Consider the following 18,097-nt stretch of genomic DNA (forward strand, 5'->3'; position numbering starts at 1 on the left):
CCTTGTAGTCAGACCTGTTTTAATTGATTGTACTAGTTCTGTTGTGCGTTGGCAACCTATACCAGTGTATACACAACAAACGAGAGCTCATCGCAGCTGTGTACGCAACTGAACTGTCACAGAAATTTTGACGTATTTTGGTGAAAATGTGCCATAATGCGTTCACTTAGCTATTAGAATATAATTCTGGAACACTGAGAGAAAGAAGCAATTGAACTCTTGAAAGGAACAATCCTTGATCTCTTCTAATGACTTTTGAAAAGCAAAATGCGAGAACTCGATAAAGGTTATTAGCCCAACGTTTTTCAATTTGCAATCCGTTACGATCCACTTATCGACAGTTTTAGTACACTGGGGGGAGGGGGAGAGTTACTTTTGCGATTCTGTAGATAAAAAATGTTTTGGCTCCGTGAAAAAAAGTGCCAAAAAAAAAAATTCAGGCTTGATCAAACCTTACTTTCATATATTGCGCTGAACTCCCAGGGTATGGAGGGTTTTTAGTTTCAGAGTATGCACGGTTGCCTAGTGATGGAGGTGGGTATTGCACCGGGAGATCCTGATCTGTTCGCAAGCACTTTTGACTAAAGTGGTTTGATTGTCGCCCCGATGCTCATGTACATGTACGTAAATCGAGCGACGTCTCCTGGAAACCGCACCCGAAGAAATATCTCAATTTCAATTAAATTTTATTTGCCCCCCCCCCCCCCCCCCCAAAAAAAAAAAAAACACACACACACTCAATGCTATACATTTCAGATATGGAGAGGAGACGTCAAGAAACCATTGGGCTTAAGGAAAGACGTCACCTCGTAATAATAATAATAATAATAATAATAATAATAATAATAATAATAATAATAATAATAAAGCTAGGAAAGCTCGATGAACCTGTGATGTGTCAGAAGGGAATTCCAAATTTTAGAACAAATATAAAGAATTGTGGACTGTTTAAGATTAGTTGGAAAGGCACAAGGTCGATAATATATAGTATTAGGGTGAAAATTAGGCGAAAATTCATACTCTATAGTATTACGAAGAACGTGAGGCCAAAATCCATAGTCTATAGTATTACGATGAAAGTGAGGCCAAAATCCATAGTCTATAGTATTGCGATGAGAACTAGTCGAAATTCCACAGTCTATAGTACTAGTACGAAGATTAGGGCAAAATCCATAGCCTATAGTATAAGGATGAAAAATAGAGTGTGTGTACGGTGGCCATGTTGGAGGATTAAAACAATAGAAGATATTTGGATAAAAATAGACTATATTTCCCAAAGGAAAATCATTGTATTGTTTCGGTCCTCCAACATGGCCGTCGTGCACACACTCTATAGACTATGAATTTTGGCCTAATTTTTATCCTTACACCATAGACTATGGATTTTGGCCTTATTTTCATCCTAATAGCTATAGGCCAAAATACATAGTCTACAGAATTACAATGAAAATTAGCCCCAAATCGATAGTCTATAGTATTAGGATGAAAATTAGGCCAAAATCCATAATCTATAGTAATAGTATGAAAATTAGAGCAAAATCCATACTGTATAGTATTAGGTTGAAAATTAGGAAAAAATATATAGTCTAGAGCATTAAGATAAAAATAAGGTCTAAGTGTATAGCTTAGGACGAAAAGCAGGTAGAAGTTTACAGCCTATAGTATTAGGATGAAAATTAACTTAAAATCCTTAGTCTATAGTATAAGAATGAAAATTATTTCAAAATCCGTAGTCTATAGTATTAGTATGAAATTTACTTGAAAACCCAAAGTCTATACTGGTAGGATAAAAATCAGGGCAATTTCCATAATCTATAGTATTTGGATAAAAATTAGTCAAAAGTCCACAGTCTATAGTATTATGATGAAAATTACCCCAAAATCCATAGTCTATGGGGTAAGGATAAAAATTAGGCCAAAATCCATAGTCTATAGTAGTTGGCTTAAAATTAACTCCAAATCCGTACTCTATAGTATCAGGATGAAAATTGGGACGAAATCAATAGTCTATAGTATTAGGATGAAAATTAGCTCAAAATCCATAGTCTATAGTATAAGGTTCACAATTAGGCCTAATTTGATAGTCTAAAGTTAAAAATGTTGGGTGTGTAGCCAGGCATGTTAAAAAGAATTAAAAAGTTGTTGACACTGGCTAAAAAATATATATATATTGGACGTTTCGGCCACTACTGTTGCCTTCTTCAGCAAAGATAAAAAATGCAAATATAACGGCGTCCTGCTAGAAATATATACAACGATGTGTGATAAATAAATAAATCACACCTCGACGGAATTTAAAAGTGTAACAGTGGTGTAAGGGTATTGTGAAGACTAAAAAAGATTAAAAAGGCTAAAAACTCTTAATGTTATTGTATATGTTCGGAAGCGCTATATGTTCATTTATGGAGTTCTTATCGCGCACGGAATGCCAAGCCTCAAGAATCAGTCTTTGTCGCCACGCCGATGACCTGTCAATGATTTCAACATTCTCCAAATCTATTTGGTGACCGTGAAACACATGGTGTTTGGCTAACAAAGAGTTTTTATCCAATGTTGCTATGGCCTTTGTGTGTTCTTTCACGCGTGTTTTCAGCGCGCGCGATGTCTGACCAACGTAAACAGAATCACAGTCTTTACACTTGATCTTGTATACGACTCCTCTGGAAGCCTCTTTCTCGATCTTGTCTTTTGGCTTTTTGAGTATGTTGGAGATGGTGCGAATAGGCTTATGGGCAACCTTGATGTTGAAATCTCGAAGAACTTTTGTGATTCTCTCGGAAAAACCTTTGGCGTAGGGCAGGATAACAAATCCACGCTGGTCGGTATCATTCATTTGTTGTTGTCTATTCTGTTGGCAGCCACTGTGAATGAAGTTAACAGGGTAGTTATTAGCGGCGAGGGCTCTCGCTACTCGCTTAGTTTCCCTTGTGACTTCCTCCTCAGTGGAAGGAATGTTCTTTGCGCGATCCATAAGGGTGCGTGCGACCGAGTGTTTATGTTGGGTATGGTGGTGTGCTTTGAAATCAAGGTAACGGTCGGTGTTAGTCGCTTTCCTGTAGACAGATACGGTGATCGAGCCATCTTCTTGTCTGGTTGTTTTAGTGTCGAGAAAGGCAATGGAACCTTCAGATTCTATCTCGATTGTAAATTTGATGTGAGGGTTGATGGAATTGAGATGTGCGTGGAATTCATCGACGTGTTCCCTTTTTACACACACATGGCTGTCATCTACGTACCTAAACCACCATTTAGGAGGCTGAGGGGCCGACGAGAGAGCATTCTCTTCGACATGTTCCATGACGAGGTTGGCTAAGATGGCGCTGACTGGGGATCCCATTGGACAACCGAAAATTTGTTGGAAATGGCTGCCTTGAAATACAAAGAAATTTATCAAGGACGAAATGTAGAAGTGTCATAATATTTTGGATAGATAAGTTGGTTCTCTCCATTAGTGTTTGGTCGGAGTCCAGTCTCTCTTTAACAACTTCGATGGCAAGGTGGGTCGGAATGCAAGTAAACAGTGATACGACGTCAAAAGATACTAGGATCTCGTCAGGATCCACTGACAAGGTGCGGATCTTTTTAACGAAAGATGCACTGTTCTCGACTGTGTATTTATTATTTTGAAGTGGTGACAAGATGTTGGCTAGATATTTGGATAGTTCATATGTGGGAGATCCAATGGCGCTCATAATTGGTGTGAGTGGGACATTCTCCTTGTGGATTTTGGGAAGACCATAAAATGACGCTGGTGTGGAATCGGTGCTGTGAAGTCCGATAAGAACTCCATAAATGAACATATAGCGCTTCCGAACATATACAATAACATTAAGAGTTTTTAGCCTTTTTAATCTTTTTTTAGTCTTCACAATACCCTTACACCACTGTTACACTTTTAAATTCCGTCGAGGTGTGATTTATTTATTTATCACACATCGTTGTATATATTTCTAGCAGGACGCCGTTATATTTGCATTTTTTATCTTTGCTGAAGAAGGCAACAGTAGTGGCCGAAACGTCCAATATATATATATTTTTTAGCCAGTGTCAACAACTTTTTAATTCTTGATAGTCTAAAGTATTAGGATGAAAATTAAGCCAAAATCCATAGTCTATACAATTAGTATAAAATTTGGTCTGAACTCCACATTCTATAGTAGAAGGATAAAAATTAAGGTACTTTCCATAGTCTATAGTATTGGGATGAAAATTAGTCGAAAAGCCATAGCCTATAGTATTAGAATGGAAATTAGCCCAAAATCCATAATCTATGGTTTTAGCATGAAAATTAGACCAAAATCCATAGTGTATAGTATTAACTTGAAAATAAACAAAAAATACATAGTCTAGAACATTAGGATAAACATTAGGTCTAGAATCAAAGTGCATAGCTTAGGACGAAAAGAAAGCAAAAGTTTATAGTCTATAGTATTAAGATAAAAATTAACTCAAAATCCGAAGTCTATAATATTAGGATGAAAATTAACTGAAAATCTGTAGTCTATAGTATTCGGATGAAAATAAGTCGAAAATCCAGAGACTATAGTATTAGGATGAAAATAAGGCCAAAATCCATAGTCTATGGTGTTAGGATAAAAATTAGACCAAAATCCATAGTCCATAGATTTACGATGAAAATTAGCCCAAATCCATAGTCTATAGAATTACGACGATGATAAGGACAAAATCAATAGTCTATAGAATTACAATGAAAATTAGGCCAAAATCCATAGTCTATAGAATTACAATAATATTAAGCTAAAATCCGTGGTCTATGGAATTATGATGAAAATTAGGCCTAAATTCATAAACTATAAAATTACGATGACAGTTAGCTCTAAATTCGTAGTTTATCGAATTACGATGAAAATTAGGCAAAAATCCATAGTCTATAGAATTAGAATTAAAATTAGCTCAAAATTCATAGTCTATAGAATTTTGATGAAAATTAGGCCAAAATCGATAGTCTATAGAATTACGATGAAAATTAGCTCAAAATTTATTTTCTATAGAATTACGATGAAAATTAGGCCAAAATCCATGAAAATTGGGCCTAAATGCATAGTCTATAGAATTACAATGAAAATTGGGCCAAAATCCATAGTCTATGGAATTACGATGAAAATTAGGCAAAATCCATAGTCTATAGAATTAGAATTAAAATTAGCTCAAAATTCATAGTCTACAGAATTACAATGAAAATTACGCCAAAATCGACAGTCTATAGAATTACGATAAACATTAGCTCAAAATTTCTTTTCTATAGAATTACGATGAAAATTAGGCCAAAATCCATAGTGTATAGAATTCCAATGAAAAGTGGCCCAAAATCCATAGTCTATAGAATTACAATGAAAGTAAGGCTAACATTCAGTCTATCGAATTACGATGAAAATTAGCTCAAAATCCATAGTCTATAGAATTAGAATTAAAATTAGCTCAAAATTCATAGTCTATAGACTTTCGATGAAAATTAGGCCAAAATCGATAGTCTATAGAATTACGATGAAAATTAGCTCAAAATTTATTTTTTATAGAATTACAATGAAAATTAGGCCAAAATCCATAGTGTATAGAATTCCAATGAAAATTGGGCCCAAATGCATAGTCTATAGAATTACAATGAAAATTAGGCCAAAATCCATAGTCTATCGAATTAGAATTAAAATTAGCTCAAAATTCATAGTCTATAGAATTACAATGAAAATTACGCCAAAATCGATAGTCTATAGAATTACGATGAAAATTAGGCCAAAATCCATAGTGTATAGAATTCTAATGAAAAGTGGGCCAAAATCCATAGTCTATAGAATTACAATGAAAATAAGGCTAAAATCCACAGTCTATAGAATGGCGATGAAAATTAGGCCAAAAGCCATAGTCTATAAAATTACGATGAAAATTAGGCCAAAATTCATAGCCTATAGACTATGAAAATTAGACTATAAATTTCAATGAAAATTAGGCCAAAAGTTATAGTCTATAGATTTCAAATGAAAATTAGCTCAAAATCCATAGTCTATAGAATTACGTAGAAAATTAGGTTAAAATCCACAGTCTGTACAATTACGATAAATACTAGGTTAAAATCCATAGCCTATAAAATTACGTTGAAAATAAGGCCAAAATCCATAGTCTATGGTTTTAGAATAAAAATTAGGCCAAAATCGATAATCTATAGAATTACGATGATATTAGGCTAAGATCCATAGTCTATAGAATTGCAATGAAAATTAGGCCAAAATCCAAAGTTTACAGAATTACGATGAAAATTATTCCAAAATCCATAGTTTGTAGAATTACGATGAAAATAAGCTCAAAATTTACAGTCTATAGAATTACGATGAAAATTAGGCCAAAATTTATAGTCTATAGAATTAAAATGAAAATTAGGCCAAAATCCATAGTCTATAGAATTCTTATCAAAATTAGGCCAAAATCCATAGTGTATAGTATTAGGATGAAAATTAGCCCCAATATATAGTCTAAATAATTACGATCAAAATTAGGCCAGAATCGATGGTCTATAGTATTACGATGAAAATTAGGCCAAAATCGATAGTCTATAGTGCTAGTATCAAAATTAGCCAAAAATTAATAGTTACGATGAAAATTAGGCCAAAACCGATAGTCTATAGTATTAGGATGAAAATTAGTCCAAAATCGATAGTCTATAGTGTTAGTCATCTTCATCCTCTCTTGTGTTAGTATGAAAATTAGCCGAAAATCTATAGTCCTGACTCCTGATAGGAGCACTCAGATTTCTTTTTTCCGAGTATGCCTGTGTCACTTTCTAGAATAATACATCATTCTCGTTCATTCACCAGCCTGGAAATATACCATCACATTTATTTTAGGCCAAGTTCTTTAGTCTATAGTATTAGAATGAAAATAGGCGAAAATCCACAGTAGTCCATGGGCCAAGTGGCTAAAAATGGCGGATCGTTACCACTCGGGGGGACGAAGGCCACCATATATCAAATTAAAGCTTATCATGTGTAGATTTCAAAAATATATGATGGAAATGTTGTAAGGGTAGCTTAAGGGAGTCACGTGACCTTGAGTTTTGCATAATTAGCATAAATTGATAATATACTAAAATGCGGCTTTTAGCAAGTAATTCTGTAGATTCTGCATAAAATAAAGCGGGCATAGATGAGATATAATGTCTGTAAAGTATTTTGTCACTTTTAAGAATAAATAGTCACGTGACAGTGACGTCACTTCCGGTCGAGGTAAAAACCCCTCCATTTTTGTCTATTTTTTGGCTTTTTTCCCTTTTTTCTTTTATGTGATTCAAAAATATAATTCAGAGCGTTTTTAACATCAAAAGCAATAAAAGATAAAACAATTAGCGTTCTTCTAAATGTATGTTAAAATAAGAATTAAACTGGGTATCCTGTGTTCTCAGAATGATTAGTGTTTCTCATGGGTAATATATTGCAAACGTTACACTCACACTTTAGGGACTTTAGTCAAAGTCAACGTCCTCTTCATCCAGGCGTACCTGGATGTCCTCCTCTTCATCTGGCTGGCTAGAACAAGTTGTTAGGCGGCAAAGGTCGGAGCACTTTAAACCATTTTGAATGCAGTCACATGAATCAACCTTCTTGCACACACATGACATAAGCTCTATTACAGCTGTTGGTGCCGGGAGTCCACTCATCCAATCTATCATCAATCTCTCTTGAGCTCCGTCGTTTACAAGAGACCAGCCATGACCAACTGGAGATGGAACGTCGTTGTTTCGTAGAGAATTTCTCCATATCGTCGCTTGATAGTTGGCTCGCCGGCAATGCCTATGCAAGCTGTCTTTGCATGGAAGGAGCTGATGGGATTCCGCTTCACATGAATGAAATACATGAATAAATAAATATATATCATGGGTACGGGGCGGGAAAACATGTATATTTATCGTTGAATTTATTTATTTGTCATTGTGATCTCTTTTCTTAATATTATGCAGATAGGTGTCTCCGATTATCGAACTTCATATGACACTTTGATAAAGTTTATTATTATTATTATTATTATTATTATTATTATTATTATTATTATTGCACAGAGGACCGAATATCTGCATTGATTCACGTCTGAGATAGCGTTTTATTGTGCCATAGGTATCACAGACAAGTGAGTATTAATAAATAAATATGAAGTAAAATAGACAACTAAAAGGTTAGCGCGAACGGGATATGATACCCACGCGAGGCGCAACCCCAACCTAAGAAAAATCAAGTAAAAATTACAAATGAGAACACTAACAAAAAACACGAAGATTACGAACGGTGGCTCCAACAGTCACGGGAGAGGAACCTGGTGGAAGGCATGTCTGTGTCAAAGGTCGTATCTAATAAGGTAAATAGGTAGCACGTTGAAAATTATTAAAAATACTTAGACTGAAGAATTTGTCAGGGGAGGCTAGATTGCAAAAAGTATTCCAGAAATTACAGTTCTGTTGATGGTTGGTTCTGTTGGTTTTACAGTTGACCTACAGTTCTGTTGATGTGCTCTAATGAAGGGGAGCAAGATGTCGCGGCAGCCAACTCTAGGTAAATATTTTACATGTATTATTTTATCCGTATTTATACTGTTCATTTTAAAAACATTTGGTCAAAATAAAAATGTTCTTAACTGACTGTCAGCCTAGGTAATGCTCTTAAAAAGTTCTCGTGGAAAGGTTCTTATAAAAGAAAGATTGTATTTCATATTAATGCTACTAACCCATGAAATCAACCACAACAGCTATTATGTGGGAGAAGGTGGTGGAGGATGAACTACCAGAGTTGCTGATAGAAATCACATAGGATCGTCAGGTGATTAGCAACGAGAGGACCTAGTCCTCTAAGTTCAGAGGGCCACTGAGAAATCCTAATAATCTCTCTGCTTTCTCTGGGGTCCTAATCTCCAGGCCACTGAGAAGTCCTAAACCTCTCTCTGGGGTCCTAATCCCTAGGCCTCTGAGAGGTCCTAATCCTGTGTCTGGGGTCCTAATCTCCAGGCCACTGAGAGGTCCTAATCCTCTACAGGGGTGTGATAATCAACAGAGTTGGCACCCATTGTTACCATGGTATCAGGGATATCCTGGGGGCCCACTTTACCAAAATAGCTGACCATGTGAGTGTATGGAGCAAAGGGTGATCTCTGTGGAGCACTTCATCCCCTCCCAAGGTTTATTTACTTCACAAACATCCAATCTGAAAAATCATACAATGATGTAAACCTGGTAGACTAACAGGTCAACTACAAAATGCTAAAGTTACAATGGGCAGATATACTGACTCAAGACAAAACACCGGTAGGTGTAAAGTTAATGACTGTAAAATTTGCAACTAAATCTCAATGAGCGTTCATACTTTTTGAGTCCATAACAGCACTGGGTTGAATACTAACTGCAATAATATATTATTATTGTTATTATTATTATTATTATTATTATTATTATTATTATTATTATTATTATAACAATGCCTCACTAGGCTGACATGCTGCACAAGTCCAGGCACAAGGTCACTATAACCGTTGAAATAAAGTCGCTCTGTATTGGGGATAAACACGTAGTACAGATAAAATGCAAAATGTAAACTACTGTTCATAGGACTGGAAGACTATAGAAAAGATTACTCAGTATAATTATATTAATGATCAACATAAACAATACCATGTGGGAGTTAAAAAGTAAGGAAATAAATAAGGCTTTTGATTTATACTTGAACAGAATCTGTAAACAGTCTAGAAGAATCATGCTAATTAGAAAAACAAGGGGTTGGATGGGTGGTTATTTTGTAACCAACACTAAAAAATATCAGAGATATGTCACAACAAACAAGGACATGCAGGTGAACATGCATGGTCTTGATTGACACAGCACAAAAGCTGCAATGTAATTGGCCCACAGATAGCATAACATGCCTGGCACTTGGGATGAATTTGACCTTTGGACGTAACAAGAAGGTCGTTTGCCTTGCTATATAGCTGGCAGATTGTGTGACAAGTCTGTTAATGCTCAAATAGCTATCAAGGCTGTCAAAATACTTATAAATTGGCTTCAAATGAAAAGTCAAAACAAAATGAAATATTTGAATAATAAGAACCAAAAGGAACCACGTGTTTATGCATGCCTCGTATTGAATTAAGAATCACTTAAAAGTTGATTCAAGCCTAATGCATGCTACCCTCTTGATGATATACCAGTACAACAGTGACCTGTACTTGTGAAAGTGACCTGTAAAAACTAAAGCAAAGAGCTGTTCGTGGACAGTTTACATCAGATTCATATTATATTTTGGTACAGTGTACATACTATCAAGTTTTTAGTTCAATTCTGCTTAAGATATAATTTTTCTCGTAACATCAGGCAACTATAATGAATATATGCGAGTAAATATGAATGGTTAAACACTAAATACGGCCGCTAAATATGGTTTGGTTTTATGTGTGCAAAACGGTCCAAATGCACAATTCGTTATTTCGTAATGAGAGGCTCAAACTAAGCACAACTTCAACAAGCTGTTGATTTTTCCTCATCATAGAAACATGTTTTACATGCCTTGTTACACCCATTTTGAAATCACTGGTGATCCTTGCAATCTGGTTGGCTCTCAACAGTGCGATTTATTCACGAATCTCACGATTTTTTTTTGCACTAAATCGCATCTTTTTTTAGCCCATCAAAATGAAAATGAAATCGAGTTTCCTGAAGTCGATAAATAAATATTAATATTGACAAAAAACTGTGTGATTTCAAAATGGGTGTAACAAAGTGGAAATTGAACTTCGTGTTGAACAATTTTGGTCTGAAATTATAGCTCGTTCGATTTTTGAAATCACGCGTATGTTTCATACCAAATTGCACTCCACTCAGTTTAATTATCATTGTAAATCTTAAGATAATTGTAGGCATAATCAATGCTGAACGAAGTTAAGTCACGAAAATAGGAAAGGTCACAAAGTTTAGTGGTCTTAACTTTTATATTAGCAAAAAATAAAAGGAAACTTACAGAATGTTTAAAGTTAGCGCAAAAATGGGTCAAAAGACGCCTCAAAAGGTGATCTAAATAGGAAAAATATTTGCTTATTACAGTACAAAAACTTTGCTGTCTGTTGCAACACAGATGCCTCCAGCGGTAGTCATTGTAGCCGCCCTTATCGAATCGTTCTTGTCCAATGCAATGTCAATACCACGTTCAAGGTCACCATCTTTGCTGTACAGCAACACTCGTGAACGTTCATCTGGTGTCTGAGAGGAGATAATCACGTGACCAGTTGCCCAGTGGAAAGCTATGGCTTTAGCATCGGGGGCCACCGGGAACTTACGAAGAAAACGTGAAACGGAACGAAAAAACAGGTGATCAACACCATGGTCAGCAGTAACATCGGCAAACACGTAAACAGAGTCCAAGGCCAGCACCATAATCCTACCATCATCGACAGCTGTGATATCTCGGATACCTGCTAGAGTTTGTTCTGATATGTCACCAATATATGTTCCATCCCTCTTGCACACCACTGCATACTCTTGAAATACAGCATCGCATGAAGGAGAAGCCAGCGATATGCCTGGTACAAACAGGTGATCGTCTTTCACCATTACTCTCTCTGCATGGAACGAAGACTGCACTTTAAATCTGTGGCTGAACTGTGCTTGGTTGTTGAACACGTAAATGTAAACACTGCTGTTATACCCATTTACCAATATGTAAATGTTATCATCTCTGTCAGTAGCTACTGCGCTTATGTCGTGTCCAACGCTGGCTTTAGCTTCCGCGGGAAGGTCAAAAGAATACAGAAATGTACCCGTGGCGTCAAAAACGTTAATGCAATTATCATCACTGTCAGCCACCAGAAACTCTCCAATGCTATTCGTTGCAAGACTTTCAGCTGATTTGAGCGCTTTTTGTCCCTCATGGCCAAATGACCATGCCACACAACAGTCGCCCATATCTAGTTTACGTAGCGTTTTCGCAACTCTCGAGTCACGTAGCGGGTCGACTTTCTCGTTTCCGATTTCGATACATGGCCAGAGAAACAGCATTTGTTTTTCGCCCACAATTACAGAGACATCGTAGATAATACGATTGACTTGACACACCGAGCAAATAATTTGCCTTCTTTCGTCGCGCCCGGTTTTGACCATCGCTTTGACGCCTCTTGTTAAGTCAACCTTAAAATTTTCTCGAACGAACGGTTTTAAGTGCAGTTCTTCCAAGCCCGATCGACACGCCGCTAATGAATTCGCAGGATTTTCCGCTTTTTCCAGTATTGTTGCCATTAAACGCATCGCCATGGCAAGAATACGATCAGAAGGAGTCAGGGCTTTATTGTTAAAAGCTTTTGTGGCTTCCCGACGGGCATCATCAAATCTCTTCTTTGCATCGAAGAGCGCTTCCTTGCCAGATTCATCGAGATCGGTTAAATCTAATTTTCTCAGTTTCTCGACGAGGGAAGTTGTGTTTACCCCAGCCGAAGATAGTTCGATTTCTTCCAGAGGGGGTTCCATTTTTTTCTCCTCACTTCCCATTTGTGCGGAGGGTGCTGATGTACTTGTATCAGCGCCACCTTCGAAATCCATTGCTTTGTTCAAGAACACCATCCCTTCCTTGAAGAAAGAAATACTCGCTCCAAGATCGCTCTGAGCCATGGCGTCCAACTTTGAACTGACATTGTCGAATTCCTCGATGATCCAGCTACGTAACTGTTGGTCTGTTGCATCACTATCCTTCAGCTTTTCTGCTATTTTTTGCCGGCCTTTCTTTACGAGCAAACCAAGGGTTCCCGTCAAAACGGCCGTGACAATTGAAGACATTACTAGTTGCTACCCGTGTACGGTCTGTATATGTGATGAGGCAGATACAGTTGAGTGGGTAATGAGTATCGCGACAGGCAGACATCAGAAATTTCTGCATAAATGAGGTCTTGAATTGAAGAAAGGAAGGTGGTTTCAGTTTCTGCAGTTTCAGCTGTCAGCTGACACACAAACCAGAAATAAAGTCACATTCATCATCTTCACACAAGACTGCGACTGTAAGACCTAAGACCTCAGTAAGGATCTGTAAAGCACATAAACCGCTTTTCATGCATTGAAAAAAAAGGCAATTACGTTATGCGGTTTACTAATTACATTCTTCTAAAACAAATCCAAAGAATTTCCGGAAGAGGCGAATATACTTTCGCGATTCAGTGAGTATCAATTCAGCCTTTTTTTAAGGGGAGGCACAGGTGGTAGAAAAGGAAACCTTTCTCTCCACCCCCCCTCTCGACGAAAGCTTAGTGAATGCTTTGACGGCATTTTACTGTTTATGGCATAGAGTAAACAGATATGATCCAGTGGTGAATTGCAAAATGGAATAATTATTTTAGAAATGAGGCTGCGTCAATACGAATAGCCTAGCTAGTTATCAGTTCGTGAAATGGTTCCATCAAACCGGCAGTAAACGCTTTAAGCAGGTCGCAGTCGCAGTTGCAGTTGCACTTTAAGAGATGCCTCGACCTTCAGCCCTGATACGTCTGATCTAACTCCACCGTCTAGAAAAACATGGCGACTGCTACCTTTACCCATAACTCTAAGCGAACGAAACTCTCTTAAAAACGCTCATAAAAAAGCACAAAAAAGTTCTAAAAACTTCAAACCTGGCACACGCAATGTTGTTAATACTGGGACGACTTTAGCTAAAAGATATGGTTTCTTATGCCCCTATTGGCTGTGTTAGGTTCGCAAGGTATTGTGGTAGAATGAATGGTGGATTATTATTCTTATCCATTGGCGAATGAGATTGTGTGAATTATGGAGAAAAATAAATGAATGCTTATCCATGACCTTTTACTTTGTGTTATAAAACAATTCCTCATTTTTCTTTGTATAAAAAAATCACGAGTAGCCGTCCGATCCAAATAGCTCTTGACGAATGACAGCTCTGAATCCATGTTGGGTTTATGCTTCTAAAGGTCTCCTATCTTATCTTGCCGCAATTTCTAGCAATTAGCATACAATCAGTTTTCAACCTCAGTTAATCAGTCGAAGAAAGTTCAGTAAAACGGGCGACATCGATACAAGTGACAGTTAAAAATATTCTCCTAAACACCTGCCCTTCCCCCCTCTCTCAAAAAAAAAAAAGAAAAAAAAAAAAAAAATCTGGGATCTTCCATCATCCTTGAGTCCTGTCACAAGGGTCAGTCTTGCCTTCTGTAATTCATTATCTTAAGTATTTTACTGACCCAGGGCCCAGATTCACGAAGCCATCTTAAGTTAAGATGTTTGTTAAGCAACCTCGTTTCCAGGGTTTTAAAAGAAAAAACCTCGTCTACTAGGAAATGCGTGACGAACCCCTAAGGGTGTCTGCGTTGGAGGCTACCTCATCTACCTAATCCAATGTAAGATGTGCTACTCTCAATACATTGAGGAGACAAAGCGATTACTCAATGAACGTTGCGGGGAACACCACAGATCTATCCTGAATAACCATCAACTAAACAATCCTACTCCAGTCTCAACTACGAAAGCCGAGGAGGGACTTCTGACTGCCGAATTCTAACTTTGGACTTCGGACTTCGGACTTCGGACTTCGGACTGCCGACTTCAGATTTCCGACTTCTGACTTCGGACTTCCGACTTTAATATCTGCTGGATGCGAGCTAGGCCACAAAAGAATGGAGGTACCTTTCAGCTCCAAGAACGCCATATCGATTGAATCCGCAAAGCAAGAGATGGCAGTGAAAAGCGTAATGGTTGGTTGAATTTTGAACGGCGCAATAATTATCCCGGCCCTGGGGTCCCTGACATTACGTTCTAATTCACTACGCTCAAACGAACGTGAATTATTATAAATTCCCGTAATACCAATATGCAATAAATCAAACAAGGAATCAGTGGCAGGATGCGCAAGCGGATCGAAATGGATGCATGTATCCAAAACAGACAAATCAACAGCGAACACAAAAAAATTTCCAGAGTGGAGGTTATGCGGTCTACCCACACTAAACGGTTGATAGTTAGATGTTTCCAGACAAAAAATGTATAATAGTTATAAATTGGCGTAACAAGAGAAAATATGCAAATAAAAAGAACCAAAAGCAAACACGTGTAACATCTATTGAATTTACAATCTCAGGCCTACGGCACGCTAACTCTCTTGATTATTTACACAACAGTGACTTGTACTTGTGAATGTGACCCGTAAAAACTGAACGACTTGTCCATTTACAATAGAATACTAAAGCAAACAGTTCGAGGACAGTTTGAATGCGATTTATTTAAATGTTGGTACTTACAATCAAGTTTTTAGTATCAGGCAACTATAATGGATAAATGAAATGAATGACTAAACACTGAATATGTAAAACGTGCAAAACGGTTCAAAAGCACAATTCGTTATTTTGTCACTTGGCATGAGAGACTCAAACTAAACAAAGTTCATCAAGAAACACGCGTACACTCGGTGTTTTACATGGCCTTGCATGTCAAATCTTACGGTTATTGTAGATGCAATCAAACTGGGAAAGGTCAAAAAGTTTGATGGCCTTTACTGTAATATTAAAATAACAGAAAATAAAATAAAATAAAAGGTAAAGAATGTTTAAAGTCAGCGCGGAATAGGGTTAAATGACGCCTCAAAAGATGATATAAATAGGAAGAATAGTTGCTGATTACAGAACGAACACCTTGCTGGTTACGATACAACCCCTATCTTTCAATGAATACCTGGAAACCAAAACACAGATGCGTCCATCAGTAGTCACAGCTGCAGCCGCCCCTATCGAATGTTCCATTTCCATCGCAATGTCAATGCTCCGTTCAAGATTGCCTTCTTTACTGTATAGCAACACTTGTGAGCGTGTTTTTGATATCTCAGAGACAATAATCACGTGACCAGTTGCCCAATGGAAAGCTATGGCATGAGCTTTGGGAACCACCGGGAACTTACGAAGGAAACTTGAAGCACGACGATTGTGCAGGTGATCAACACCATGGTCAGCAGCGACATCGGCAAACACGTAAACACAAGATTCATCGTTCAGCACCATAATCCTACCATCATCAACAGCAGTCACGTCTTGGATAAATGCTAGCGTCTGTTCTGACACGTACCCAATATGTGTGCTATCCCTTTTGAACACGGTTATGTAATCTACTAGTTCAGAATCACATGCCATTTCCTCAGACGCTTCCGAATCAGGTCTAAATCGTCCTACTACAAGCAGGTGATAGTCTTTTACCATTAATCTGTTGGCCCAAAACTCACGTTTCACTAAAAATTTGTGGTTGAAATGAGTTTGCTTGTTCAACACGTACATGTAACTGATAGGAGTCGTGCGTTATTCAAATCCGTTCACCACTGCGTAAATGTTATCATCTCTGTCAGTAGCTACCGCGCTTATGCTGACGATTCTACAGGTGTCTCCAGCTTTAGCGGGAAGGCCAAAGGAGTACAGGAACGTGCCCTTGGCGTCAAAAACCTTACAACGATCAACACTGTCAACCACAAGAAACTGCCCAAGGCTGTTTGTAGCGATCGTTAAGGGACGATAAAACCAATTGCCCCCCTCTTCGTCCTCATGGCCAAATGACCATGCCACAGAACAGTCGCCCATATCTCGTTGACGCAGCGTTTGTGCAACTCTTGAGTCACGCAGCGGGTCGACTTTCTCGTTTCTGATTTCGATACATGGCCAGGGAAACAGCATTTCTTTATAGCCCACCATTACATTGACATCGTAGATAATACGATTGACTTGACACACCGAGCAAATAATTTGCCCTCTTTCGTCCGTTTTGAACTTCGCTTTGACACCTCCCGTTAGCTCAACCTTAAAATTTTCTCGAACGAACGGTGTTAAGTGCAGTTCTTCCAGGCCCAATCGACACACCGCTAATGGATTCGCAGGATTTTCCGCTTTTTCCAGTATTGTCGCCATTAAACGAATCGCCATGGCAAGGATACGATCAGAAGGAGTCAGAGCTTCATTGTTGAAGGCTTCTGTGGCTTTCCGGCGGGCATCATCAAATCTCTTCTTTGCATCGAAGAGCGCTTCCTTGCAGGATTCCTTGAGATTGGTTAAATCTATTATTCCCATTTCCTCGACAAGGGATGTTGTGTTTACCCCAGCCGAAGATAGTTCGGTTTCTTTCAGAGGGGGTTCCATTTTTTTCTTCTCACTTCCCATTTGTGCTGAGAGTGCTGATGCACTGGTATCAGCGCTAGCTTCAAAATCCTTTGCTTTGTTCAAGAACACCACCCCTTCCTTGAAGAAAGAAATGCTGGCTCCAAGATCGCTCCTCGCCATGGCATCCAACTTTGAATTGACATTGTCGAATTCCTCGATGATCCAGCTACGTAACTGTTGTTCTGTAGCATCACTATCTTTTAGCTTTTCAGCTATTTTTTGCCGGCCTTTCTTCACAAGCAAACCAAGGGTTCCCGTCAAAACGACCGTGACAATCGAAGACATTACTAGTTGCTACCCGTGTATGGTCTGTATATGTGATGAAGCAGATACAGTTGAGTGGGCTAAAGCCGGAGTATCGCGACAGGAAAACATCAGAAATTTCTGCATAAGTAAGGCCTTGAATTGAAGAAAGGAAAGTGGTGTCAGTTTCAGCTGTCAGTTGACACACAAACCAGAAATAAAGTCACATTCATCATCTTCACACAAGACTGCGACTGTGAGACCGAAGACTTCAGTGAGGATCTGTAAAGCACATAAAGCGCTTTTCAGGCTTTGGAATTGCATGCATTGGGAAACGAGACAATTACGTTATGCGGTTTACTAATTACATTCTTTTAAAACAAATCCAAAGAATTTCCGGAAGAGGCGAATATACTTTCGCGATTCAGTGAGTATCAATTAAGCCTTTTTTCAAGGGGAGGGGCAGGTGGTAGAAAAGGAAACCTTTCTCTCCAACCCCTCTCAACGTACGTAAGCTTAGTGAATGCTTTGACGGCATTTTACTGTTTATGGCATAGAGTAAACAGATATGATCCTGTGGTGAATTGCAAAATGGAATAATTATTTTAGAAATGCAGAGGCCGCGTCAATACAAATAGCCTAGCTAGTTATCATTTCGTGAAATGGTTCCATCAAACCGGCAGTAAACGCGTTA

General features: G+C 38.1%; 1 protein-coding gene across 1 annotated transcript; it reads right to left on the reverse strand.

Annotated features, from left to right (window-relative positions):
• Positions 1–9,159: 9,159 nt before the first annotated feature.
• On the reverse strand, positions 9,160–12,941 carry LOC146453947 (uncharacterized). Its single transcript, XM_085096008.1, has 2 exons — positions 11,093–12,941; positions 9,160–9,197 (listed from the first exon to the last, which is right to left on the reverse strand). Exons 1-2 carry the CDS (start codon positions 12,803–12,805, stop codon positions 9,183–9,185), a joined length of 1,728 nt encoding a protein of 575 aa, XP_084952134.1. The 5' UTR covers positions 12,806–12,941; the 3' UTR covers positions 9,160–9,182.
• Positions 12,942–18,097: the final 5,156 nt, after the last annotated feature.

Source organism: Pavona decussata, unplaced genomic scaffold (assembly GCF_977016875.1).
Source record: "Pavona decussata unplaced genomic scaffold, jaPavDecu1.1 SCAFFOLD_321, whole genome shotgun sequence".
Lineage (NCBI taxonomy): Eukaryota > Metazoa > Cnidaria > Anthozoa > Scleractinia > Agariciidae > Pavona > Pavona decussata.